Here is a 27,006-nt window from a genome sequence, read left to right as displayed (position 1 = left end):
ACAGTGACATCAGAAAACCCTGGATCCTTGAAGCGGTGGAGCCTAGTAGAAGGAAGTCAGGTCACCAGGGACATGTCCTGCAAAGATACTCTGATCCTTTCCTCTCTTTTTCTTTACCTCAGGGCCGTTTTTCTCTGCTCTGTCTGTCCATGATCTTTGGCCTCACCACAGACCCAAAAGCAATTTGAAATAACAATGAACTGAAACTTAGATACCATGAATAAATCTCTTGTCTTTTTGATACACTCTCTCACAACAATGGAAAACTGACTAATATTCTATGTCCCCACTCAAAAGAACCAGTGTTTGAGAGCTGAAGACATGGCTCAGCAGTGAAGAGCACTGGCCAGTCTTACAGAACCCTATTATGTGTGGGCTTTCTTTCCTTTTTTTTTCTAATGTGTATTGGTGTTTTGCTTGCATATATGACTGGCTACCACTGGCATCTTTGGTGGTCCTGAGAAGGCCAAAATTCAACATCAGATCCCCTGGAATTGGAGTTACACTGTTATAAGCTGACACGTAGATGCTGGGAATTGTACCTGGGTTCTGTAGTACCAATAATAAAAGCCCAGAGACAGAAAATGGAATTCAACCAAAAAACCAGAAAAGACAGGCAAGCCACTAGAAGTCTTACCTCTACCAAGGCTGGGTGACAGCAAACTAAGCCATTTTGGGTTGAACCACAATTTTTGTCATTGGGCTTTTATTATTTGTTCTATAGGGTCTTCTGGAAGAGCAGCCAGTACTCTGAGCCATCTCTCCAGCCCAAAATACTGTATTTTAAAAAATACCAAGTTTTTCTCAGCAAACATATAACCCCAGAACAGAACAGGGACAGTGGGAACAGGAAGATCAGGATTCAAGGTAATGCTGAATGCCAGGTCAGAGTAGACTACATAAGACAAGAAAACAAGAACAGAGGCTGGCAAGATAGTTGAGCAGGTAAAAGCACTTGTTCTTGCAGACAACCTGGCTTCAGTTCCCAGAACCACAAGGTGGTTCACAATCTCCCTTAACTCAAGTTCCAAGGAATCAAATACCCTTTTCTGGCTTCCACAGGCTCCTAGAACCACACAGTACAAATACATATAGGCACACTCACACACTCTCACACACACACAGGTATTTAAAAGAACTTTAAAATTTGTATTACATTCATGTATGATTTTATGTGTACACGTGGCATGTGCCACGGTAGCTTGAAGAGTTGAATTCAGGCTGTCAGGCTTGGTGGCAGGTACCTTTACTAGCTGAGCTATCTTCCCAACCACCATATATTTCAAACTTAGACCCTACTAAATCCCACAAAGGTGCCATGGATTTTCTTGTTGGGGGTGTGGACAAGGTCCCTCTGTTGCCTAGGCTGGTCTTAAACTCTTGGACCTATGTGATCTTCCCACTGTAGCCTCCCAAGCAGCTAACTAGTACTATAAGCATACACTAATATACACAATTTACCAGAAATCAATACTTGTATGTTCATGCTTGTGGGTTTGTGTATGTGTATAAATCAGAGGCAAACTCTGGTGTCATTCCTTAAGCATCTTCTTTCTCCCTTTTGCTTGAGACAAGGTCTCTCACTGTGCTACAGTTCTGCCAAGCAGGCTAGACTAGCAGTCACTGAGCGTCCAGCAATCCACCTGTCTCTACCTTATTGCCACACGAGGCTTTTCTAACTTATTTTTTATTTTATCTCTCACTTTCATGTGTGTGTGTGTTTACTTCTTTCTTGTTGTATTTCCCTGTTTTATTTTTGGGGAAGGGGTGTCTTTGTTTTGTGGTGTTGGGGATCAATTCAAGGGCACTGCACATTAAGAGCTCCATGTCTGATCCGTATCCCCAGTGCCACTGCTTATAAACCTTTCATTTCCCCAGTGCACTCTCCTCCTCACATGATCAGAGCATGTAAGAGAAAGATGGCCTGGGAGGACAACATACACCTAAGATCCCAGACCTGGGGACAGCAAGGCAAAAAGATCAAGAGTTCAAAGTCACTTTCAGCTACACAATGAGTTGAAGGTCAGGTGGGACACTAACTGAAACCTTGTCTTAAAAAAAGGTAAAAGACACAAAATATTTATATTTCTTAAAGAAAATACTGTAAGTTAAAGGCTTCATAATTATGTTACAAATGCATCAAGCAGGAGTTTTGAAAGGACAGAAATCACAGTCAGGCCTAGGAGAAAGGGAAAGGGAAGAAATTAATTGCCAATAACCTACTACACTCAGAGAAAAAAAGAAGAGAAAGAAAAGAAACAGTAGGCAAGAAACATTTAATTTCAAAAACATCAGCTCAGCATTTTTACTTGTTAGTTTTTAATATCTGTGTGTCTATGTCTGTCCGTATTGTGCGTCTGTGTGTTCACACAAAATTACCTATCTATATGAAGACCACAGGCCAACCTCTTCCTCCATTCACCTTTATTTTTGAGACAAGACTCTCTCACTGGCCTGGAACTTCCCAACTAGTACAAACTGACTGACCATCTAGCCCCAGAAACTACCTGGCTCCAGCTCCAGCTGCCGGGAGCAGTGTGAGAAGCATGTGTCAACAATCAAGGCTTTTCATAGATACATCATGGGGATTAAAGTCGGGGCTATAAGACAAACTCCGTGCTGACCGAGTTCTTCCCCCAGCCTTTATTTTTGATTGTTGTTTGTTCTGCTTTCTTGAGCTAGGGTCTCACTATGTTCCCCAAGCTGCCTCCAACTCACAGTGATTCACCTGCCTCAGCATACTTAGTATTAAGATTAAGGAATTGAGCCAGGCGGTGATGGCACACGCCTTTAATCCCAGCACTCAGGAGGCAGAGGTGGGTGGATCTCTGGGAGTTCAAAGCCAGCCTGGTCTACCGAGTAAGTTCCAGGACAAGGCTCCAAAAGCTACAGAGAAAGCCTGTCTTAAGAAAGAAAAAAGGAAAGATTAAGAAAATGTACTATCACCCCTAGCTTAATTCCACTTTAAAGTACCCTTTTTGAGATTATGCAGGAAATGAGGTGAGATATATTTGAAAAGTCGATCTGACTCTCAAGCCTATGCTTTCCCCAGCATTTTGGAAACTGAAACAATGCAAAAAAAAAAAAAAAAAATCTATGATGACAAAGTTATCTACAATCATAAAACAAAAGCACACACGCAGTACTCTGCATTACCTGGCTCAGTGGTCTATCTAGGGAGGACGGTGCAAACGTCTTCTCCAAAGTGTCAGGCAAAGAGTGATACATGTCCTTCTCCTCCAGCTTCCAGTAAGTCAGCCCTGATGTGCACACACAGAGAACACAGACAGTTCAATCACGGGTCAGTGAGAGGGCTCAGATAAAGATTCTTGCTTCCGCCGGGCGGTGGTGGCTCACGCCTTTAATCCCAGCACTCGGGAGGCAGAGGCAGGTGGATCTCTGTGAGTTCGAGACCAGCCTGGTCTACAAGAGCTAGTTCCAGGACAGGCTCCAAAACCACAGAGAAACCCTGTCTCGAAAAACCCTAAAAAAAAAAAAAAAAAAAAAAAAAAGATTCTTGCTTCCAAATCTGATGACCTGAGTTCTGGCCCCCAGGATTCACATAATAGGAGAGAATTTCACACACACAATGGTATGTCCTTGTCGCCTAGCCCAAATAAATAAATAAATAAATAAATGTAGTAAAAATTTGCTTCAATATATAAACAACCAAAATGAATTAGTAATAGCTAAAAATGTAATTTAAAGAGAATGTTATTTATAAATACAGACTTCCATATAATCAATGTAAAGAGTTCAAATTCTCCATTAAATCTGTGTATAATGGCATATATCTGTAATCCTAGCACTTAGAAGGCAGAGGCAAGAGGGTCACCCTAAGTCTGAAGATAGCCTGATCTACATAGTGAGTTCTAGGCTAGCCAGGGCTACATAGTGAGACTCTGTCTCAAAAAAATATAGACAGGGGGCTGGAGAGATGGCTCAGTGGTTAAGAGCATTGCCTGCCTGCTCTTCCAAAGGTCCTGAGTTCAATTCCCAGCAACCACATGGTGGCCCACAATTATGTGTAATGAGGTCTGGTGCCCTCTTCTGGCTAACTCTATACATAATAAAAATAAATAAATAGATAGATAGATAATTTTTTTTAAAGAATATAGATAGCTCCTAACAAACAACACCCTAGATTGACCTCTGGCCTCAACAAGCATGCACACACATGTGCTTGTGTACCCCACATGCAAGAGCATGAATGTATGCAAATACACACACACACATACATACATACACAGAGGAGTAGGGCTAAGAAGAGTGCTTGCCTAACATTCATGAAGCCCTGAGTTCCACATTCGAGTAGCATAAAACATGCTGACACACTGCCATAATCCCAACACTAGGAGTTCAAGTTCTCATCAGTTAAACAGCAACTGGACTGATCTGGGATACACGGGATCTTTTCAAAAAGAAAAGAGGTTCACAGAAAAGGTGGGGTTCTGGGGGCAGAAACTATTTTCAAAGGATGGTAAAGGCTGGTTCACTGAGAAAGTAACTACTAGGGAGCTTCCTCCCATCAGTAGGAAATATTTGAGTGGAAGAGGTGGTCAGGCAAAGTCTTCAAGTGAACCTCCAGCAAAAGTGGACGAAGTCTCATCACAGAGGAAAGGCAATCAGCTCCATCCTGCTGAGCCTTGTGGGGTTCCATAAGGATGCTGGCTGTTATTCTGAGGAAATGGGAGTGCTGGCAGTCAACAGACTGAAGGGTAAGGGTAGAATGGCGGCAGGGAGGCAGGTCAGAAGGTGGTGGAAAGGGAGTGCCTCAGCTGTGGGAGCAGTGGGAACAGGAAGAGGCGGCTGGATTCCAGTTTCTGTTCAAGCAAAGCTAATTCAAACTGGTAAGTGGATGTGCCATGTGGGTAGCGGTACTAAAACAGGGGAGTCAGCATAAAGCCAGAAGACAGAAGAGCTGGCCACGGCTAGCAGAGGATCTGAACTCGCTAAATCCTGTGGACAACAGAAAACGTCTGCAATGGTTTCTGCAGCTGTCTCGAGCCTCTGTGGGTGCACTGCCTCACCCCACTGCTGTAGAATTTAACACAAACTAAGGCAAATGGGAAAGTCGTGGAAGCGGTGAGGAGAAGCACACGGTGCTTTTGGTGAAGTCAGATACTGCACACACTTCTCATACCACAGTAGAAAATGAAAGCAAACTGTGGGTAAATAAACTCTGTAAGTTCAGGGGGCTAGAGGGATAGCTTGGTAGGTAAGAGCACTTGTGGCTCTTCCAGAGGACCCAGGTCCAATTCCCAGCACCCACATGGTAGCTCACATCTGTAATTCCAGCTCAAGAGAATCTAACATCCTCTTCTGGCTCCCATGGCACTAGGCATGGACATGGTATACATGTCACACATGTCAGCAAAACACTCATATACATAAATCAAAATAAAGGTTAGAATTTTTTTCTTTTAAATTTAAGTTCCAGACCATGTGCTGGAACACCTTTAATCCCAGCACATAGGGGGCAGACTAATCATATATTTGAGTTCCAGGACAGCTAGGTCTACATAGTGAGACGTGTCTTGAAAAATATAAAAAATAGTTTAAGTTCCATACCTGTTCCTGAATCAGACAAGCAAGAACTTGGGCTTTCAGTTGGTTTACTGAGGTAAAAGGCACAAGGATGTGTGGCGGCGGCGGCAGCAAGGTTGGGCTGCAAGAGAGGAAAGAGGACAATTGGCGGGCAGTTAAATGCATTTGGCACATACCGTTGACCCAGGGATACTCCAGGACTTAAACAGGGGCCTCAGCAGGCCACGAAGAGCAGAGTGTTGATTCTCCGCAGCTGCAAGAATACAGTATGAAAGATGAACAGTGCAGCTTCTCCTTTCCTGCACCATCTGTCAAAGCTTTTTTTTTTTTTTTTTTTTTTTTTGAACACTATGGAACTAGAGGGTCGTTAGAAGGAACTAGAAAGCTTATTAAGCTGAGAGAAGGTGTAATCTATGAGTTCAGAACTAAACTGTATTTATAGTCTGCTATCGATTTCTGACAGTAATTGGAGAAATCTAGAATTAGTCATTTAGTAAAAAATTAGTCGGGTATGTTGGCACATACCTTTAGTCCCTGCACTTGGGAGGAAGAAGCAGGAGGATCTCTGTGAGTCTGAAGCTAGATCTACAGAGCAAGTTCCAGGACATCCAGGGCTACAAAGAGAAACCCTGCCTCACTGGGGGGGGGGGGGGATGTTAACCTACTAATCTGTTTATATCATCATAACTTCAATAAATAAAATGACTCAAAATCACAAATCAATATGAACCTCAAATAACAAATTAATTTTGAGTTGTTTGTGAACAACATTAAACCCAGGGCCCTGGACACACTAGGCAAAATGCTCTACCTCTAAGTTACAATTCAGCACTTCCTTCTGTTTCTGTGAGACAGGGTCCTGCTATAAAGCCCAGGATGACCTGAAACTCATCACCTTCATATCCCCAGTAACAGACTTGTGTGTGTGTGTGTGTTGGTGTTGGTGACAGAGATAAAACCTAGGTCACTACCCATGCTAGAAAAGCACTTCACCATAAACTACATTCCCTAGCTCTTGGTTTGGGGTTTTAATTTTTTATCATCATCATTATTATTATGTATTTGGGTATTATGCCTGCCTGTATGCCCATGGACCATTTGTGTGCTTGGTGCCCATGGATATCAGAAGATAATATCAGGTAATCTGAGTCTAAAGTTACAGATAGTTATGAGCTACCATATGGGTGTTGAGAACTGAACCCAGATCCTCTGGCTTTTTTTTTTTTTTTTTTTTTTTTTTTTTGGTTTTTTTTTCGAGACAGGGTTTCTCTGTGGTTTTGGAGCCTGTCCTGGAACTAGCTCTGTAGACCAGGCTGGTCTCGAACTCACAGAGATCCGCCTGCCTCTGCCTCCCAAGTGCTGGGATTAAAGGCGTGTGCCACCACCGCCCGGCAACCCAGATCCTCTGAAAAAACAGCCCGTGCTCTTAACCATTAAGCAATCTCTCCAGCCCCAAACCATTGTTTTTTTTGAGACAGAGACTTGCTATGTAGCCCAGGCTGGTCTAGAGTTCACTATGCAGTCCAGGCTGACTGTGGATTCATGGTCATCCTGCCTTCTATCCTCTAAGTGCTAGGATTACAGGTGTATGGCACCAGGCTCTCGACCTGTTACTTCTCAGCAAAGAATAAAAGTGCTTACTACCCCTTCTGATTAAAAACAAAAACAAAAAACATGGCGTTCAAGAGGTGACCCAGCAGCTAAGGGTTAAGAGCAAGTACTTCTCTTGCAAAGGACCCTGATTCAGTTCACAGCCCTCACTTACATCAGATGGCTTACAACCACCTACAACTTCCAGCCTCCATAGGTGCCTGCAGGTGTTCACACACACACACACACACACACACACACACACACACACACGAATCATAGTACCTCTAACACTGTCACACACAAATCTATTTTCTGGGGATGGGCAAGCACAGTGGAATGCTGGCTGCACACAAAGAGCCTCTGCTAGGTTTCATGCCTACCACTACAAAGAAATGAAAAGCTGTCTCAAACAGAGATGTTTAGCAAGGACATTTTCTTCTTTCTTCCTTTTCTTTATTTTTTTAATTTATTTATTTTTGGTTTTTTGAATGTATCGAGGTTTCTCTGTGTATCCCTGGCAGTCTTGGAACTAGTAATTCAGATATCTGCTAGCCTCGGCTCCTGAGTGTTGGGATTAAAGGCGTGCGCCACCACACCGAGCAACACCTTCACCAATATCTTACTAGGTGGCTCCTCCTCTTTCATCCTCCACAAGTCAAAGGACCCGGGCAATAATTTATTAGAAGGAACAAGTTAATCACAAGTCTGCTGTACAAGGTACCATTCCACCTCTTTTTATCAAGATACCAATTGTTTCTTAGAACTCCTGACTGTTCCAGTCTGGAAAAGTGATTATCAGGGACTAAGTCAAGCACTCCCAAGTAAAATATTTAGAACTCACACTGCTTCTGAGGTTCAGTCCTCAGGCCAGGAGCAAACACATACCGTGCACTAGAATACTGCTATACACAATGGCTGGCTGCAAGCCTCTGGGCAAATAAAACCCTCCCCTCCCACACCACCCTTAAAAGGCCATCCACTCAAGAAAGGGCCCACTTTAAATAAAGTAACAGCATGATTCAACAAAGGCCTTCTAAATATAAGCCCTCTTAGTCAAAGATGCTGGCCTGAGCCCAGCTCAAGGACCTACTCAGGAGCATAGTCTATGGGCCCATCGGAGAAACCCAAATCCTTCAGTTCATGAAATGGAAACAAAGGACCAAAGAAACAGAGCAATTTAGCCCTGGAAAATGCTTGTGGCACACAATGCACCAAGTCAAGATGGACTTCAAAGTAGCTCTTTCCCAGAATAAACCAGCACTGTCAAGGGGAAAACCCCATCAGAGGAGAATTCTGATAAGCAGCCCACTGTGAAATGGAACTGAAAGCACCGGGCACAGAGAACGGCTCAAGTAGAGTCCGGCTTCTGTGAACCCAGAATTCTCCAACAGAGAAACGCATCGGCATGCCATCCCCACGTCACCAGCCAGTACTACCTCAAGATCACCCTCTGTGGAGTGCACTCTGGAAAGGTCCTTTAGCGCTCCGAGTGGGGCTCTCATTGTGAGCTGCTGTGTCATCAATAGTGGGATGTCATTTCTTTGGAATGAATGGTAGTCTGAAACTCTTTGGGGATTAGGGTAGAAAATACTATTTTTTGTAGTAGTTTGGCATAAAGTGAGAACATTCTTCTACATAACAATTTTTTCTGTTTTATAAAACTTAACACTGAAATGCCATCTCACTCTCCACACCTCCAAAGATAGGGTCACTGTGAGTTCCAGGCCAGCCTGGTCTACATAGAGAGTTCCAGCTAGACAGGACTACACAGTGAGATCTAGACTCAAAAAAATAAAATTTAAAAAAGACTGGGGAACAAGGACGGTGAGATGGCTCAGAGGGTGCAAGTGCTTGTTGCTGCCTGACAGCCTGCGCTAAATCTCCAGTGCTCTGACGTCCACATTTGAGCTCAGTGTGTACACCCACACCCAAACTAAGAGTAAACAGATAGGGGGCTGGAGAGATGGCTCAGAGGTTAAGAGCATTGCCTGCTCTTCCAAAGGTCCGAGTTCAATTCCCAGCAACCACATGGTGGCTCACAACCATCTGTAATGAGGTCTGGTGCCCTCTTCTGGCCTTCAGGCATGCATGCAGAAAGAATACTCTATACATAATTAATAAATAAATATTTTTTAAAAAAAACGAGTAAACAGATAATGAAAAAAGAAAAAAAAAACAAAACGAAGACTTGGGAACACTTCTGACATGTTTCCTAGGATAACAGCAAGCCCACGCTCAGGATAATCAGGACATAGTTCCTAAGGCACTGAGCCTCTCAGCTTGTCAAGGACCTGATTTGGGAACATCCATGTAGGGCACTAAGTGGTACTATCTATCCCATTACAATTTAGGACAGTCGCTGGGTCAGAGTGTAAACACTTCATCTTGCAGAACATGGTGGTGTACTACCACAGTCCTGCTACTCAGGAGGCTGGGAGGCAAGAGCAAGAGATGGCCTGGGTTAGACAGCAAACCCAACCACAAGACAAAAATTAATCTATTACCAATTTATAACTCAGATTATAAAATCAGAATTGTCCAAACTTCAACAATTTTAAGAAAGGCATTTCAAAGTGCTCGGTGCGTACAGTGCTACTTGTTGCAATGTACTAGCAAGAGATACTATTTGAAGGTAGACTTTGCCGTGCTAGAGAAAAGACCCAGGGCTCATGTGCACACATCAGTCAAGTATTCTACCACTGAGCTACACCCCCAGCCAAAGCTTTTTTGGTTTTTTAATGAACTGGGGTTTGGAGGATTATGTTTGTTTTTTGTTTTTGTTTGTCTGTTTCTTTGGTTTGGTTTGTCTCCAAAAAGAAAAAAGAGAAAGAAAGAAAGAGAGAGAGAGAGAGAGAGAGAGAGAGAGAGAGAGAGAGAGAAGACAGACAGACAGACAGACAAAAAAAAGATTTGTAAATAAACAAAGGAGTAAAAACACAGCAACCCCAGTGTGACCATCGGAGCCACTTATCACCACCTACTGTTTCAACTGGAGGCTTCTGGTTTAACTCGTTCCCCGGCTTAGGTCTTAAGTAGCCATCTTCTGTATGTGCTTGCTTTTGCTGGTTCTGCTTCAGCTTTTGTGCCCATGATGTTATAGATTTACTAATTAAAAGGAGAAAAACAAAATTAGTTTAAAGCCATTAGTCAGCACAGTATCTAGTGCTTCAGTGGGCAGTGTTTTGCTTTTCTACTAGTAGTAAAAAGGGGCAGGTGCAATGGTGCACACCTTGACTCCAGCACTCAAGATTCCAGATCTCTCTAAGTGTGAGACCAGACTAGCCTATACAGCATGTTCTGGGAGAGTTAGGGTTATATAGAGTCCCTATCTCAAAGAAACAAAAACCAAAAGAAATGATGTTTTACTGATTCTCCTAAAACTCTTTCTTGTAGTAATATTTTGTTTGTGTTTTAATAAATAAAGCTTGTCTGAAGATCAGAGCACAGAGCTAAACCACTAGAGGACAGGGAGTAGTGGGACACGCTTTTAATACCTGCATTAGGGAAACAGAGGTAGAGAGATCTCTGTTAGTTCAAGGCCACCCTGGGCTACACAAGATTGAATCTGTCTAAAAGAGAAACAGAGCTCACACAAAGATGATCGCAGGAGAGCCTAGGCAGTTTGGATACTCCTCTTAATAGACCGGGATGGAGGTGGATGGTCTTTGGACTTCCCACAGGGCAGGGAACCCTGATTGCTCTTAGGGCAGACGAGGGAGGGGGACTTGATTGGGGGAGGGGAAGGGAAATGGGAGGTGGTGGTGGGGAGGAGGCAGAAATCTTTAATAAATAAATAAATAAAAAGAAAAAAATAAACAGTTTACTCTGCAAGTAGTAGAAAAAAAAAAAAAAAAGATGATCCCAGGACTTGGGATCACACACTTTTAATCTCAGCATGAGGGAGGTGGAGACAGGAGTGATATAGCTGAGCAGAATGAGGAATGCAAGGGGGAGGAGGCAGGAGCTTAGTGCAGTCTGAGGTTTTGATAGAGACAGTTGCAGTCTGAGTATGAAGTCTGAGGAGACAATCTGAGGACAGGATGGCTCCTCCAGTTTGAGCAATGAGAGAGGTAAAAGAACTCTCCAGCCGGGCGGTGGTGGCGCACACCTTTAATCCCAGCACTCGGGAGGCAGAGGCAGCAGGATCTCTGTGAGTTCGAGACCAGCCTGGTCTACAAGAGCTAGTTCCAGGACAGGCTCCAAAACCACAGAGAAACCCTGTCTCGAAAAACCAAAAAAAAAAAAAAAAAAAAAAAAGAACTCTCCAGTGGCTAGCTGCTTTGCTTCTCTGATCTTCAGCATTGACCCCCTGTATCTGACTCTGGGTTTTTATTATTAAGACCAACTAGAATTTATGGTACATTTTCTTATTTTAAAGATTTATTTTTCTGGGGAGATGGCTCAGAGGTTAAGAGAAACGGGTTCAATTTCCAGCACCCACATGGCAGCTCAAACTGTCTGTAAGGCCAGCTCCAGGTGATCCGACACCCTCACAGAGACATGCCTGCAAGCAAAACACCAATGCACATAAATAAAAAAGTAAAAAGTGTCTCTTTTTTTTTTCTTTGAGACAGGGTTTCTCTTTGTAGCCCTGGCTATCCTGGAACTTGCTCTGTAGACCAGGATGGCCTCAAACTCAGAGATCTGCCTGCCTCTGTCTCCCAAGTGCTGGGATTAAAGGAGTGTACCACTACTGCCCAGCCAAAACGTAAAAAGACTTTTATGGATACGAATGTTTTGCCTATGTTTATTTGTGACTGCTACAGGCCTGCAGAGGTCTGGTGCCTGCAGAGGCTAAAGAGGACATTAGTATACTACCCTTGGAGTTCCAGGTCACTGTGAGCCACTGTGTGTGCTGGGAGCTCAGGTTCTCTGGAACAGCAGCAAGCACTCTTAAACCACTCAACCATCCCTGCAACTGCAAATTTTTCCGAAATTTTTATTCATTCATTCGTTGATATATTTATTTATCCGTGTATTTGTGTGGTGTATGTGTGCCACAGTGGGCACATAAAGGCCAGAGAACAAGTTTGTGGAATCAATTACCTCTTTCCACCATGGGTTAAGGGGTAGAGTTCAGGTCATTAAAGGCAAGCACCCCGCTGGTCCTGCCTGAGTCTCCTAATTCTTTTTCTTTCCCTTCCTTTTCTTTTTTTTTTCTTTTCTTTTCTTTCTTTCTTGAGACAGAGTCTCTCCATTATATAGCCCTTGTCGTGGAACATGCTATATAAACGAAGCTGGTCTTGAACTCAGATCTACCTGTACCACCATACCCAGCTTCTAAAACATATTTCAGATATGTAAAACCGAAAACTTATGGGAAACCACAAAATTTCATAAGATTTATTGTTGTTTTTGACGTTGAAGTATTTTTGGTTTTTTATTTTTTTCTTTTCAGGACAGTCCTGGATGTAGACCAGGCTGGCCTCCAACTCAGAGATCCTCCTGCCTCTGCCTCCCAAGTACTGGGATTAAAGGCATATGCCACCACACCCAGCCTAAATTCAAGAGTCTTTTTTAGCCAGGCTGTGGTGATGCATGCCTTTAATCCTAGCACTCAGGAGGCAGAGGCAGGAGAATCACTGTGAGTTTGAGATCAGCCTGGTCTACAGAGTGAGTTCCAGGACAGGCTCCAAAGCTACACAGAGAAACCCTGTAGAAAGAAAGAAAGAAAGAAAGAAAGAAAGAAAGAAAGAAAGAAAGAAAGAAAGAAAGAAAGAAAGAAAGAAAGAAAGAAAGAGAGAAAGAAAGAGAGAAAGAAAGAAAAATGTCTTTTTTAAAAGTTGACTTTGTTTATGGGAGTGTTACCTGCATGCTATGTATATGCACTACACTACACATGTAAAGTGTCCTAGGGGGCCAAGAGAGTATTAGATGAACTGGAACTGCAATTACAATTGTTAGCCACCATGTTTGTGCTGGGAACAGAACTCAGGTCCTGTAAAAGAGCATCCAGAGCTCTTAACTGCCAAGCACTCTCCAGCCCCGCATTTAACAGTCTTAAGCATGGAACATGGGCAAAGTCGGGGGTCATTATACACTGGATCTGTTTATTTCAGTTCTCCACATGCAGCTCCAATGTAAGAGTCAGATTTTAATGGTAAAGCTGATTTGTGTTCAGACATATTTCATTCTACTGTGGACCAAATAAAAAAGTATTATTTACTATATTCTAAATGTCATTAATAAACAAGCAAAAGCCGCTTTAAATTACTGAAAAATTCTACTTACCTATTTGCTTTTCCACTGTATACTTCTGAAATCTTGTTTTCACTAAGAAAATTATGTTCAAATTCACCAGGAAAAGTGGAAACATCTTCCTTTAGAGGCGCACAAAGCTCTTCAGGGGTCTGTGCAAAAAAGTTCATGGCTGCTGTGCCACCTACAGGGGTATGTGCCTGCACCGCAGGGGCTGTGTGCTGCCCCTTGGAAGCCTCCTCAGGCTCCATGGGCTCTGGGGGCTCCTTAGCCTTGTGCGTGTTCATCTCCAGGATGCAGAAGGTGCCGTAGCCACTGCTCACTGAGCTGCTGTCCACATTGCAGTCTGGGTGGGATGTGGACAATTCTGGCTGTGTCTCGGGTTCCTTAGACTCTGGGTAACTGGTAACAGACTCATTTCTTTCGCTGTTTTCAGAAAAGCAGCCCATTTGGTTTTCTGAGGGCACCTGTTGTTCACTGACAGAGCCGCTGCTCCAGGAAGGCCAGGAAGCAGTGCTGAGCTGCAGTTTCACCAACTTCTTAATCTCCTCCTGGATGTGCTGAGAGCAAAAAGGGTAGAGAAGTACTTTCAACAATTTTTTGTTGTTGTTGTTTTGTTTTTCAAGACAGGGTTTCTCTGTAGTTTTGGAGCATGTACTGGAACTATTTCTTGTAACCAGGCTGGCCTTGAACTCACAAAGGTCTGCCTGCCTCTGCCTCCCAAGTGCTGGGATTAAAGGCGTGCGCCACCACCGCCCGGCTTACACTAAACATCTTTTTTTTTTTTTTTTTTTTTTTATAATTATTTATTTAGTATACAATATTCTGTCTGTATGACTGAAGGCCAGAAGAGGGCGCCAGACCTCTTTACATATGGTTGTGAGCCACCATGTGGTTGCTGGGAATTGAACTCAGGACCTTTGGAAGAGCAGGCAATGCTCTTAACCACTGAGCCATCTCTCCAGCCCACTAAACATCTTTTAATGTTAAGAAAAGTCCATGCTATTACTCTAAATGTGGTGTCGTATCTTCAAAAACAAAATTAATGCATGAACTGTTTTGTCTGCAATCTCACAAACGCAAAGCATCGATGTCTGAGGTAACTCACCTGGATCTGCCTGTGAAACTGCTCCTGCTGGGCAACAATCTGCTCCTGGCACTGTCGCTCCACCACACTGAACAGCTGCAACCATCTGGCCTAAGAAATTACAAAGAATGTGCACTCAACATAATTTTAACCTAAGACGCCACAAGAAAAATGCTCTAGGGAGAAACATCCCCCTTCTTTGTCTGACTTTTTTTTAGACAAGGTCTCACTCTGTAGCCCAAGCTGGCCTGAAACCCACTATGCAGCCCAGTTTGGGCTCAAACTAGCAGCAATCCCCCTACCTTAGCTTCCTAAATTATGGGATTATAGGCACCAAGCCTGGAAAAAAAATATGTTTGATTTTTGGTTTTATTTTTGGTTTTTCGAGACAGAATTTCTCTGTAGCTTTGGTGCCTGTCCTGGAACTAGCTCTGTAGACCAGGCTGGCCTAGAACTCACAGAATTCTGCCTTCCTCTGCCTCCCAAGTACTGGGATTAAAAGCAAGTGCCACCACTGTCCATCAACATTTGTTTTTTAATTATTTTAATGCAAAATGTATAGGCCAGTTTAAATAATGCAAAATACATATTCAGTGCAATACTACAAAGGCAAAGGTAAGTATCTTTTTTTAATGTAATCTACAATCTGGAAAAATCTGCCCAAATCTTGTTTTTAATAATCTATGCCTTATTAAAAATAAATCTGTGCCTTATTTTTCAAATGTAATCTTTTTTTAATATTTACTTTTATTTTATGTGACTTGGTGTTTTGCCTATATGTATGTCTATGTAAGGGTGCTGAATCCCCTGGAACTGGACTTACAGACAGTTGTGAGCTACCATGTGGGTGCTGAGAATTAAACCTACGTCCTCTGGAAGAACAGTCAAGTGCTCGTAACTGATGAGCCATTTCTCCAGCCCCTCAAATAAAATCTTAAATTCTCTTCTGTTGTTGCCCAGTACAGAGGAGCCCAGAAGAAGGCATCAGCTCCCCTGGAACTGGAGTTACAGGTGATAAGCAGTCATGTGGGAGCTGTGAATGGAACACTGGTCCTCTGGAAAACAGCCTGTACTCTTAGCCACTGAGCCATCGCTCCAGGTCTGTTACTATATTCTTTTAAGAACTTCTTATGGCAGGCAGTTCTTTCCTGTCACCACGTGGTGCCCAGGGTGTGAACCCAGGTCATCAGGCATGAAGGCAAGCATCCTTACCTACTGAGCCATCTCATCAGCCCCGTTATTTCTGATTAATAAAGTACTGGACAGTATCAGGTACAATAGTATATACCTATAATCATAGCACTCAGCAGGAGGGAGACTGGTCTAGACTATGCAAGGAGACAAAAAGATCTCCTAATAGCTGCACTTTGTCTGTGCATGTGCATATGTCTATACGCATTCATGTATGCGTGTACACATATGGAAACCAGACAGAAATGAGTGAGCTAAACTCCTTGTTTTTTGAAACTGGGTCTCTCTCTGGGATCTGAGACTTGCCAATTATGTGAACCTAGCCTAGGAACCCCAGTTCTACCTCGAGAACATTAGGGCTACAAGAGCCACCATCCTACCCAACTTTTTATGTGAGTGCTAGGGAGTGAAGTCAGGTTTTCATGCTTATGTGGCAAGCACTTTGTCAACTAAGCCATCTCCCCAGCCTCTAGATTTGTCTTCTGTTCCTCATCCTTTCTCCTCAGAAAAGCTAACAATCTCTTTAAGAACTGAAATGTTGGGACTGGAGAAATGGCTCAGCGGTTAAGAGCACTGGCTGGTCTTCCAGAGGCTCTGAGTTCAATTCCCAGCAACCACATGGTGGCTCACAACCATCTGTAATGAGGTCTGGTGCCCTCTTCTGGCCTGCAGGCATACAGACAGAATATTGTATACGTAATAAATAAATTTAAAAAAAAAAAAAAAAAAAAAGAACTGAAATGTTCAGAAAACTCTCACATACAAAACCAAAAATAAATTAGTAGAGTACTTTTACTTTTACTGGTGTTCCAAACACTGCGGAGCTCAAGTGCAAGGAACGAAAAGCTGATTCCCTGGCATGCTGTGGAACTGGCCTTGACTACCCTTCAGAGCCCACACTAAGGTCATGAGTCCTCCTGACTACCGAGAGCAGTAAGCACTTCCCTAAAGAGACACAAAGCCAGACCAGGACACAGATTCTCCAGAAGGATGAATCCCATCGTAAGTCTGGTGCCGACCTGCTCAGCAATAGATGGTATGCAAGCGGCACACGGTATCAGTGCAAAGCATCCTGCACAACAGCTCTGCTCTTCCACCTTACAGCCTTTCCACCCCGTCACTGCTTTCTGCCTCTACTTCACCCTCCACCCCCGCACCTCTTCCTGATCTTTGGGCCTGTAGAAATGCCTTCACCTCCCAGTTTTGGAAGCTCCCTCCCCAGCTCTTCACACACACTGCTGTCCTTCCAATCCCAGACTACCTCCTTCTCCCACCATCCCAAGCATTTTTCTATTCCTTCACTTGTTTCTCTGTTTTATATTTTAAAAAAATAGTAACTACTTTTGTGCAGTTTTGTGCATATTGCCCCAAGCACACTGAAGTCTGTTTCAGAAATGAACCTAGTCACTAGCTCAGAAGAGAACGTTACTCCAGTCTCAGTCATCAGGGTATCAACAGTAGATTCCCTCTTTAGCTGCTCCCTCACAGAGAGTCTATAAATTGCAGAAACACCAGAGAACTTCACAGACACATATTATAATAGTCTTTACTATAAACAACTTCCATTTCCTTTATATCACAGTTAGGTAAGGGTGTGTGTGTGTGTGTGTCCATGCACATCAGCAGGCATGCATGGCTGCAGACTGACCTTAGGCCTAGGTGAATAATAAGCAATCACTCTGTTACCTATACTATTTTGTATGTATGTTTGTTTTTCGAGACAGGGTTTCTCTGTAGCTTTGGAGCCTGTCCTGGAACTCACTCTGCAGACCAGGCTGGCCTCAAATTCACAGAGATCCACCTGCCTCTGCCTCCTGAGTTCTGGGATTAAAGGCATGCACCACCACTACTATTTTTTCTTCTCTTTTAAACAGGGTTTTCCTGTGTAGCCTTCGCTGCCCTGGAACTTTCTATGTAGACCATGCTGGTCTTGAACTCACAGAGCTCTGCCTGTTTCTACCTCACGAGTGCTGGGACTAAAGTCGTGCACTACCATCTACGCTAAATTTTTAAAGCTAGTACAAATAGGTTATTTTACCTATGATTTTCACTTCAGAATAATATGAATTGATTTTACTTTAAAAAAACAAAACTACTGAGGGAAACGCATTAATATTGAGATAAATAAATAAATAAATGGATGAATGAAGTTTAAAAAAAACTACTATAAAAAGAGGCCTACAGGCTGTGGGGGGGGTGGCGCACACCTTTAATCCTAGCACTCAGGTGGCAGAGGTAGGCGGATCTTTGTGAGTTCGAAGCCAGCCTGGTTTACAGAAGGAGTTCCAGGACAGTCAGAGTTGTTACACAGAGAAGCCCTGTCGGGAGGGGGGGGGGGGCACAGGACAGGCTCCAAAGCTACACAGAGAAACCCTGTCTCAAAAAAAAAAATTGTAAACACCTGTTTTCTTTTCATCCTGTAACTGTTATTATTGTACACATAACACAAAAGTGATAAAAGGCTAAAAAACATCTAGCTAAAGCAAACTAAGGATATTGTCACTCTGCGCACTCAGAATATAAGGAAGGTTTTGTGTTTAGCAAAGTAGATTAGTTCTTTTGAGCGTCAGGAAACACACAATCGTATTCCAAAAGGGACACGAACACCAGAAACTCAGGGAAAACCAAACACCTGACCTTTCCGATTCTAAAACACTACTCCAAAAGATTGGTGGTTTCTGCTGTTTTCACACAACTACAAAAGCACACTAAATAAAAGCAGGAAGTCCTATGGACGTGATCAGAGAGTGCACTGTCCTCTCTGAAAAAGCAGTAAGTGGCTCTTCGCTGAGTAGCCAACCTTGCAGTCAGGTGGGAATTCACAAAACATAACTTCACTGAAGACACACAAACAAAAACATGCTTTTAAAACTCTAGCCCAGGGCTGGAGAGATGATGGCTCAGTGGTTAAGGGCACTGGCTGCTCTTTCATAGACCTGAGTTCAAGTCATAACAACCAAATTGTGGCTCACAACTAGCTGTAGTGAGATCTGGCACCCTCTTCTGGCCTGCAGGCACATATGCAGGCAGAACATTGTATACATAATAAATAAATCTTAAAAAAACAAAACAAAACAAAAAACCTCTAGCCCAGTCTCCTCCTCCTCAGACTTCAACTGACTCTGCATCAACCAAGGTTGAACTCTGCAAACGAGAGAGCCCAGGGCCAGACTATGAGCCTGGAATCATCCACAAGGAAATCCAGGCCCAACCATTTTTTATTTATTTATTTATTTTTACTTAAAAATTTCCACCTCCTCCCCTCCTCCCCCAAACATTTTTTTAAATCAATACATTAAACTCAGAAATACAGTCTCTCTCTAACTTCAGGTGTTGATTCAAAGTAATAAAGTAACAATTTCTAATCAAACAAAAGTTGTCAGAAATAAACTGTGCAGTGGTAGTTGCTCTTGGTCCTATTTACATGTTACTGGTCACAGGTTAATGACCAGACACACAGGAAAAATAGTTCATCAAACTTGTTTTCCCCAGATGCTGGATTAGAACCCAGGGTCTCATGCATGCTAAACATGTACCATGCCAATGAGCTACATGTCCAGACCAGGCCATCCTGAGTCTTAACGGCATCATACACAAATACATCTTATGGGTCTTCCACATTGGTTCAGTGATTGCTAGGTGAAAAACATAAAAAAAACATTGGAGAAAAATGAAAAGCTGCCAACTACTCAAACTCCACATTCCAGTGCTTGGGAAGCTAAGGCATAAACACTGCCAAGAACTGAAGGCCAGGCTAGGGGACATTATAAGTTCCAGAGTGAAACCTGGGCTAGAGTGAGACCCTGCTGCAAACTACCACAACCTCCCAAAACTCTGAAAAGTTCATTTTAAATGCAAATTCTTTGAAGTCATTATATTTGGGGTAATTGTTACTGAATTCTTAGACCAGGAAATCTTTCTTTCAGTTTTATATTCTAAAAACACAAGTTATGGTTCTAAAAGTACAATTAATGTTAAAATCTACTGCTTAGAGTTTGATAATTACGTTTGCATTTCTATAAAACATTACAACCTTTTATGTAGTCTAAACAGCAAAGAGTCTGGCATGGTAGAGTCCACCTTTAGTCCAGCACTCGGGAGGCAGGGTCAGGAAAATCTCTGTGAGATTGAGGCAAGCCTAGTCTACACAGTAAGCTCCAAGTCAGACAGAGCTACATAAAGAGCCTGTCTCAAAAAACAAACGAACAATTGAGAAAAAGCCATCTTGAGTATTATTCTCCAAAACAAAATTTGTAAGTATCCTTTTATGTGTCAGTCTTTAAGTTTGTTTCTGTGATTTTCCTTTTTCCTGGCTTGTTTCCAGGGCTAGGAGCGCACACCATCACCAACTCCCATACTTCAACTGGGAGATGTTCCTAAGAATTAAATTTCCATCACGGTTTAACCAAAGAAGTCACTGCCGACAGGTCAATGCGTCAGAAGAATGTGTTAGGCACAAAATAGAGGCCTTAATTTATCATAAGAGCATTCAAAATACTCTGGAAAAAGAAGATTTAGGTTTTTAAAAATGAGGACAACTTGAAGAGTCACTTAGAAGACTGTAATTAGTAACAATTGTAACAGTCTGAGGGTGCTCGGAACAAAGACTTCAGTTCACAGGGAGTCTCCAAGTCTGCTCTCTGTGGCCATGGTGTCCCATCTCCCTTCTCTTGTTCCTTCAGTATCAGTTATCTTATGCTTGGTCATTTGACTATAGAACTAAGGTTAAATATCATGCTTCTCTGGACATAAATTTCTAACAATTCAGTAGAGCCACATTTATTTCATATTTAAAAGAGCGCCACCACCCCCCAAATAAAACAAAATGAGATACCTCACAGTTCTTCCAAAGCTCTGAGGCAGTCCGGTCACTGTTCTGCAGCTCTTGTGTTAAAGCAGTGAGGACTTCGACTGTGCCTTGAGTAACAGGTGGCCCGGTCTTCCCTGAGAAAGAGGATACCCCATTTGTACTAAGGTGGGGACTACTTCTGTTGAAACATAAATAATTCAGATGGTTTTCTCATTCAACTGAACAGTTGACTAATTCAGCAGTTCAAGATCTAGCAGAGCAGTACATAACCACTGACACCTAATCCTCCTCAGAAACCTGACCACACAAGGACACACTCACATCTTTATGAGAGAAACCTTCTCCAGCAGAAACAACAGGGAGGATGGCACAGCTTCCCTTAACTATTCTGGAGGCTCATCTGGCCCACTTTAACAACAGCCCTCCATTGTCCGCTAAGCAGTCTCTCTCTGCTGCCAGAACAGTCAATCCAGTAACCAGATCCTCAGATTCCATGTGATAAGCTTGTGCTTATCACTGAACTGCCTGTGAATGAAAGCTCTGCCAACCCAATTAGCAGTCAATAGATAGGATTTATTGAGCCTGTATGGTGTGTAATGGAACACTAACACTTCCAGAAGACTTCCAAACGTGGGATGACTTCAGATTTGTTTATAAACACCCCAAATACAATTCAGAACTTTAGATCTGTTTTGTAGCTGAAAGGGCATTTTTACTGGGTTTTTTGTTTTGTTGTTTGTTTGTTTGTTTGTTGTTTTTTGTTTTTTGAGACAGCGTTTCTCTGTAGCTTTGGAGTCTGTCCTGGAACTAGCTCGAACTCACAAAAATCTGCCTGCCTCTGCCTCCCGAGTGCTGGGATGGAAGGCGAGTGCCACCACTGCCCAGCCAAATGTTTTCTTTTTTCATTTTTATTTTTTTTTTTTGGATTTTTCGAGACAGGGTTTCTCCGTAGCTTTTTGGTTCCTGTCCTGGAACTAGCTCTTGTAGACCAGGCTGGCCTCGAACTCACAGAGATCCGCCTGCCTCTGCCTCCTGAGTGCTGGGATTAAAGGCGTGCACTACCACTGCCCGGCTTTTTTTCAATGATTTATTTTTATCCTATGTGCTTTGGTGTTTTGCCTGCATATATGTATCTGTGAGAGTGCTGGATCCCCTGAAACTAGAGCCACAAACAGTTGTAAGCTGTCAAGTGGGTGCTGGGAATTAGGCCTGGGTCCACTGGAAGAGTAGTCTGTGCTCTTAGCCACTAAGCCATCTTTCCTCCAATTTACTGTTATTATTTTTCAGCCACATGTATGTAAGGCTGGCCTCAAATTCACTACATAGGAGAAGATGAGCTTGAACTGCTATTCTTCCTACCTTTTCTTCCTAAGTGTAGGAATTACAGGCATGATTCTTGATTTCTGCTGTGCTAGGAACAGAACCCAGGGCTTCCTGCATGTCAAATAAGTATACAACCAGTGGAATTACATTCCCAGTCCCTGAGCAATTTTATTTATTTACGATGTAGATCTGTTTTGTTTTGCACACACGCATGCACGCATGTATGCGTGCACACACACACACACTAACCAAAATGAAAATAATAAAATAATAAAGTTAGAAGCAGAAAAAAATTGAAGAGCAAGACCACAATAAACTCTTTAAAATATATGTTGTACATAAGACCTTTACAGAGTTGCAATAATCTAGTTTCAACATGGTGGATTTAAGTGTCAGTCACAAAGAAAGGAGATACAAATTCAATGACATCAATTTCATGAGAAGTACATTTAGGTTCGACAGGCAATTAAAGTACTAAATGGAATTTCTTCTAGAAGTAGATTTCAGAGGGGCCACCAAATGAGACAGGAGGTAAATGTGGCCGCGTTCGGCTTCAAGGTGGACACTGCAGCAGACATGTCTCGGGCCTTTACGTCTTTCTCTCCTACTGCCTTACCCGCGGGACATTACTGCTTCAAAACCTCACAAGGAAGGCAGAGAATCAACAGTTTTAAGGTAGTTAATTTATAATACACAAATTCATCAAAATCTTTATATTTAAAACTATCTGACCCTTTGCCAAATATGGTGGTACACGTCTTTAATCCCAGAACTCTAGAGGCAGAGGTAGATGGATCTCTATGAGTTAGAGGCCAGCCTGGCAAAATAGTGAGTTCCACGAGAGCTAAGGTTATATAGAGAGGCCCTGTATCAAAAAAGAGAAAGGAGGGAGGGAGGGAGGGAGGGAGGGAGGGAGGGAGGGAGGGAGGGAGGGAGGGAGGGAGGGAGGGAGGGAGGAGCACCCAAATGTGTGTGTGTGTGTGTGTGTGTGTGTGTGTGTGTGTGTCTTCACAAAGCCATACTCCCCAGCTTGGGAGGTAGAGTCAAAAGACTGCTACAGGTTCCAAGCCAACCTGGACTATATAAATGAACTTCAGGGCAGCCAGGGACATAGAGACCCTAAATAATTGAATCACTAACTAAATACAGCCGGGCGGTGGTGGCGCACGCCTTTAATCCCAGCACTTGGGAGGCAGAGGCAGGCGGATCTCTGTGAGTTTGAGGCCAGCCTGGTCTACAAGAGCTAGTTCCAGGACAGGAACCAAAAGCTACAGAGAAACCCTGTCTCAAAAATAAAAAAAAAAAAAAAAAAAAAAAAACTAAATACATGAAGAATTTTATTGGCTATTTTGTCAACTCAGTCTGTTTTTTGCTTTTTGGGGTTTTTTGGGGTTTTCTTGTTTTGTTTTGTTTTGGAAGAGTTTCTTTGGTAGGCTTAGCTATCCTGGAACTAGCTCTGTGGACCAGACTGTCCTGGAATTCACAGAAATCCACCTGCCTCTGCCTCCCGAGTACTGGGATTAAAGGCGTGCGCCACCACTGTCCAGTTCTAATACGCATTTTTAATTACTGTTTCCCAGATTGGTGTGATGCTTCTACAATATAAAATATTATGTATACTATTAATTTAGAATGTAGAAATAACCCAGGTACCGTAGATCACATTTGTGTTTTTTTTTTAATTTTATTTTTCTAAAGATTTATTATTTATACAGTGTTTTGCCTGCATGTTTATCTGCACATCAGAAGAGGACACCAGATATTATTACAGATGGTTGTGAGCCACCATGTGGTTGCTGTGAATTGAACTCAGGACCTCTGGAAGAGCAGCCTATGCTCTTAACCACTGAACCATCTCTCCAGCCCAGTAGCTCACATTTGTAACCCCAGTACTAGGAAGGCTAAGACAGGAGGACTTCCTTGAGTTTAAGGCCAGCCTGAGCTACACAATGAGAATGTCTCTTTAAAAAAATTAAAAAGGTTAAAAAAAAAAAAGGAAAAATAACTAGGCAATTATCAGGATGTAGAGAATCAAAAGATCAAGATTATCTCTGAGTACATTATGAGTCAGGTTAGCCTTGGCTATAAGAGGTCTTACCTCAAAAAAATTATATATATATATATATATATATGCTATCAAATTTTAAAGATATGCTTGTAAGTTACAAAATAAAAAAAACATAATGATGGATTTCTCAGTTCAAGGCCAGCCTGGTCTACAGTGAGAGTTCAGGACTGTCCCTAAACAGTTCCTAATCAGAGATGGGTTGTTTGTTCTTTAAGGCAACAATGGCACTGATTAGATCAACTGGTCAGTTCTGCAAATAAAGTTATTTTGGTTTATTAACACATGAAAATAGTATCCAACCACCTGGTGGTGGTGGCACACATCATTGTCCCCAGCACTAGGGAGACGGAGACAGGTGGACCTCTGAGTTCAAAGCCAGTCTGGTCTACAGAGAGAGTTCCAGAATAAACACAGAGAAATCCTATCTTAAAAAAAAGAAATAGTATCTAACAATTCTTACCTATTAGCACGCAAGCTCAATCCGAGAGAATGGGGAGTACTTTTGATATCAGAGTCTGCAGAAGGTGAAGATTTTTGTAAAGTTTCCACTAAATCAAAATCCTCCATATCGTATGGAAATTGTTAAGCTCTGTCATCTGGAAGCACTCTTGTTTCTCCTGAAGGAGGAGGCTGTTTCCGGCTCCTCTTCAGCTGCTTCATCGTCTACCGGCATCCTCAGCAGCTGACATTCACAGCTGTGAAGTCCGCTACGCTTCCAAGGAGTCTGAAGATGAACAGGGAAAACTACGGAAAAAACATTAAATGTACAATTTACCCACTATCTTTTCTTGGCTTTGCAGACCTTGAAAATTCATCTACATAAAGAACAGCAGCTAGGCCGGGCAGTGGTGGGGCACACCTTTAGTCCCAGCACTCGGGAGGCAGGGGCAGGAGAATCTCTGTGAATTTGAAGCCAGCCTGGTCTACATAGAGAGTTCCAGAACAGGCTCCAAAGCTATCCAGAGAAACCCTGTCTCAGGAAAAACAAAAAAAACTACTACTCTATGACTTCATTTATATGAAGAATCTAGCACTGGCAAACCCACAGGGCAAAGCAGACTATGAAGCCCTGAGGAGGACGAGAGAAAGGAGGCCACTGCAGTGCACTCGCTTTTCACCTCAGGGTGATGGAAAGTTCTGGAGTTAGCATTTCTTCTTCTAAAATCCCTAAATCACATACTTTCAGCAGGATGCAGTTTATGTATAGGGACCATATGTCTTTTTAAGGTAATTTGTAAGAATCACATTATCCCCTACAGGTAATGTTTCAGAATTTTGTGTTTAATAATCAAGGTTCTAGCCGGGCGGTGGTGGCGCACACCTTTAATCCCAGCACTCGGGAGGCAGAGGCAGGCGGATCTCTGGGAGTTCGAGGCCAGCCTGGTCTACAAGAGCTAGTTCCGGGACGGACACCAAAGCTACAGAGAAACCCTGTCTTGAAAAACCAAAAACCAAAAAAAAAAAAAAAAAAAAAAAAAAAAAAAAAAAAATCAAGGTTCTAGGTGCACTCTATTACATAATAAATGGAATACTTTCAGGCCTGGTTCACTTATTTAGTAAGTCCTACACTGCAGGTTTGTTAACTTATGTAACCACTAACAGGACTTAACTATTTAGTCTTATGTTTGCGTTTAAGAGCTATTTAACTGTTAAAAATGGCTGGATATACAATTCTCAATACTTTGTACTCTGAACAAGTTAACTAAAATTTTACTAAATCTGGATATATAGATTTAAACTTGCTGTCATAAGCCCAACCATATGCATCATCTTTCCAGAATCCACTGATTTCAAAGAGATGAAAGATGAGGGGGAACAACAACAAAAACCAAACCAAAACAAAACAAAAAAAAACATGCTGCTTATAAAATGAGAAGTTTAGAGACTGCATCGGAAGAACTTTCTCACATTCCTGTGCCACCCAACTCTCACTTTCCAGGGCTTAAAGAACACAATCAGTTCATTGAAGATAAAGCAGCATTGCCTCCAGGACAGGTACAGATCTAACCAAATGGATTTGACTTCCACCACCTTCCCACCCAGTGTCTGGCCCATCACCAGTGACAAATGGGGTATTGAAAAAGCCAGGGGCTGCCTCTTCCAACTGGCAACGAAAATACGTGGATTCAAATGACCACAAATTCTCCAGAGAGGTTGATCTACCGTTCCATCTCTTCTCACAGGCCCTCCCCCACATCCACCTCCGCTGAGGTAATCCGGATGCAAGATTCAGATAGAAACACTACTAGAACCTCAATGACACCTCTCCCGGGACGGGGAAGGGCGAGGAGAAAAGGGGGAAACCCGCTATGGATCTGAAAATGAACTTGATAGAAACTGAATACAGGAACAGACATTTCTAAATATAACTTTCAGCACCAAAAAAAACGATGCTCTGTCCGTCACCCTACAACCCTTTGGAGTCGGAGGCAGGAGTGACGGAGTAGCACTAACAATTTGAAAGTTCACAGGGCTTCCTCTGCGGGGAGGCTGAAAGGAACCAGTACGAGGTGGTTTCAGGGGCAGAAGTCAGACCCTAGTCGCGGGTAGCGCCTACCGGTTCAAGACCGGAGGAGAGAGAATACAAGGCAGCAGGCATGTTGGAGAGCCGCTCGTGATCACTGTCATTTCCAGTGGAAGCGTGGGTACCACTACCGGGGGGGAGGGGGCGAGCACCCACGCCCCTTGCAAAGGCCGCCCTCCGATTGGGCCTCGCTGATGTCACTCAAGGGCACGAGTCTACAAAGAGCGCCCGCAACTGCGGACCCGCACACGCCAGCAGGCTCCGGCCAGCTTTGCGGTAGCCACAGTCCCTCACCCTAGCCTGTCAACGCACCCAAGGGGGTCCCCTCTGATGGGATCGTCTAGGACTCAGTCCTCAGCCCTCGCGGCACGCAGCTGCCCACAAGCCGCGACCGCTTACCTGGCCTCCTCGCCTCTGCCTAGCCTGGCCCGAGAAATTGGCCTCACGCAACCGTTAAACTCCAGAAGGCGCGCGCGCGCGCATGCCCGGCGGCTCACCGGCGATTGGCTGCTCGGGAGAGGGACGAGCCGGCGCAGACAGGCGCCTTCCCTCGTTCCCTGACGCGCAGCTCGCGCCAAAGAGGGCAGGGCGACGCAAGCGGCGTGAGGGTGGGGCTTGAGGTCAAGGCCCCCGCCGATTGGTTCTCTAGAAACTGCGGGAAGACG

At 43.2% G+C, this 27,006-nt stretch overlaps 1 protein-coding gene across 7 annotated transcripts in view; it reads right to left on the bottom strand.

Moving 5' to 3' along the window:
- The window catches only part of Mphosph9 (M-phase phosphoprotein 9), a 71,561-nt gene extending 44,678 nt beyond the window's left edge, over nucleotides 1-26,883 (bottom strand). For 4 of the 7 annotated variants that reach the window (XR_009056820.1, XM_057764285.1, XM_057764284.1 and 1 more), the window contains exons 1-8: nucleotides 26,741-26,883; nucleotides 24,278-24,561; nucleotides 20,451-20,604; nucleotides 14,447-14,536; nucleotides 13,372-13,898; nucleotides 10,122-10,245; nucleotides 5,572-5,668; nucleotides 3,157-3,260 (exon numbers count right to left, since the gene is read on the bottom strand). Coding sequence is in view for 6 of the 7 variants with exons in the window: in XM_057764285.1 (XP_057620268.1) it covers nucleotides 3,157-3,260; nucleotides 5,572-5,668; nucleotides 10,122-10,245; nucleotides 13,372-13,898; nucleotides 14,447-14,536; nucleotides 20,451-20,604; nucleotides 24,278-24,384 (1,203 nt within the window). In the remaining variant the exon portion in view is untranslated. Of the gene's footprint in view, nucleotides 1-3,156; nucleotides 3,261-5,571; nucleotides 5,669-10,121; nucleotides 10,246-13,371; nucleotides 13,899-14,446; nucleotides 14,537-20,450; nucleotides 20,605-24,277; nucleotides 24,562-26,740 lie in introns of those variants that run through there. The other 3 variants (XM_057764281.1, XM_057764282.1, XM_057764287.1) reach the window with 3 other exon arrangements.
- Nucleotides 26,884-27,006: the final 123 nt, after the last annotated feature.

The sequence above is a fragment of the Chionomys nivalis genome, chromosome 3 (genome assembly GCF_950005125.1).
Source record: "Chionomys nivalis chromosome 3, mChiNiv1.1, whole genome shotgun sequence".
NCBI lineage: Eukaryota > Metazoa > Chordata > Mammalia > Rodentia > Cricetidae > Chionomys > Chionomys nivalis.
This window is presented reverse-complemented; position numbering and strand designations above follow the sequence as displayed.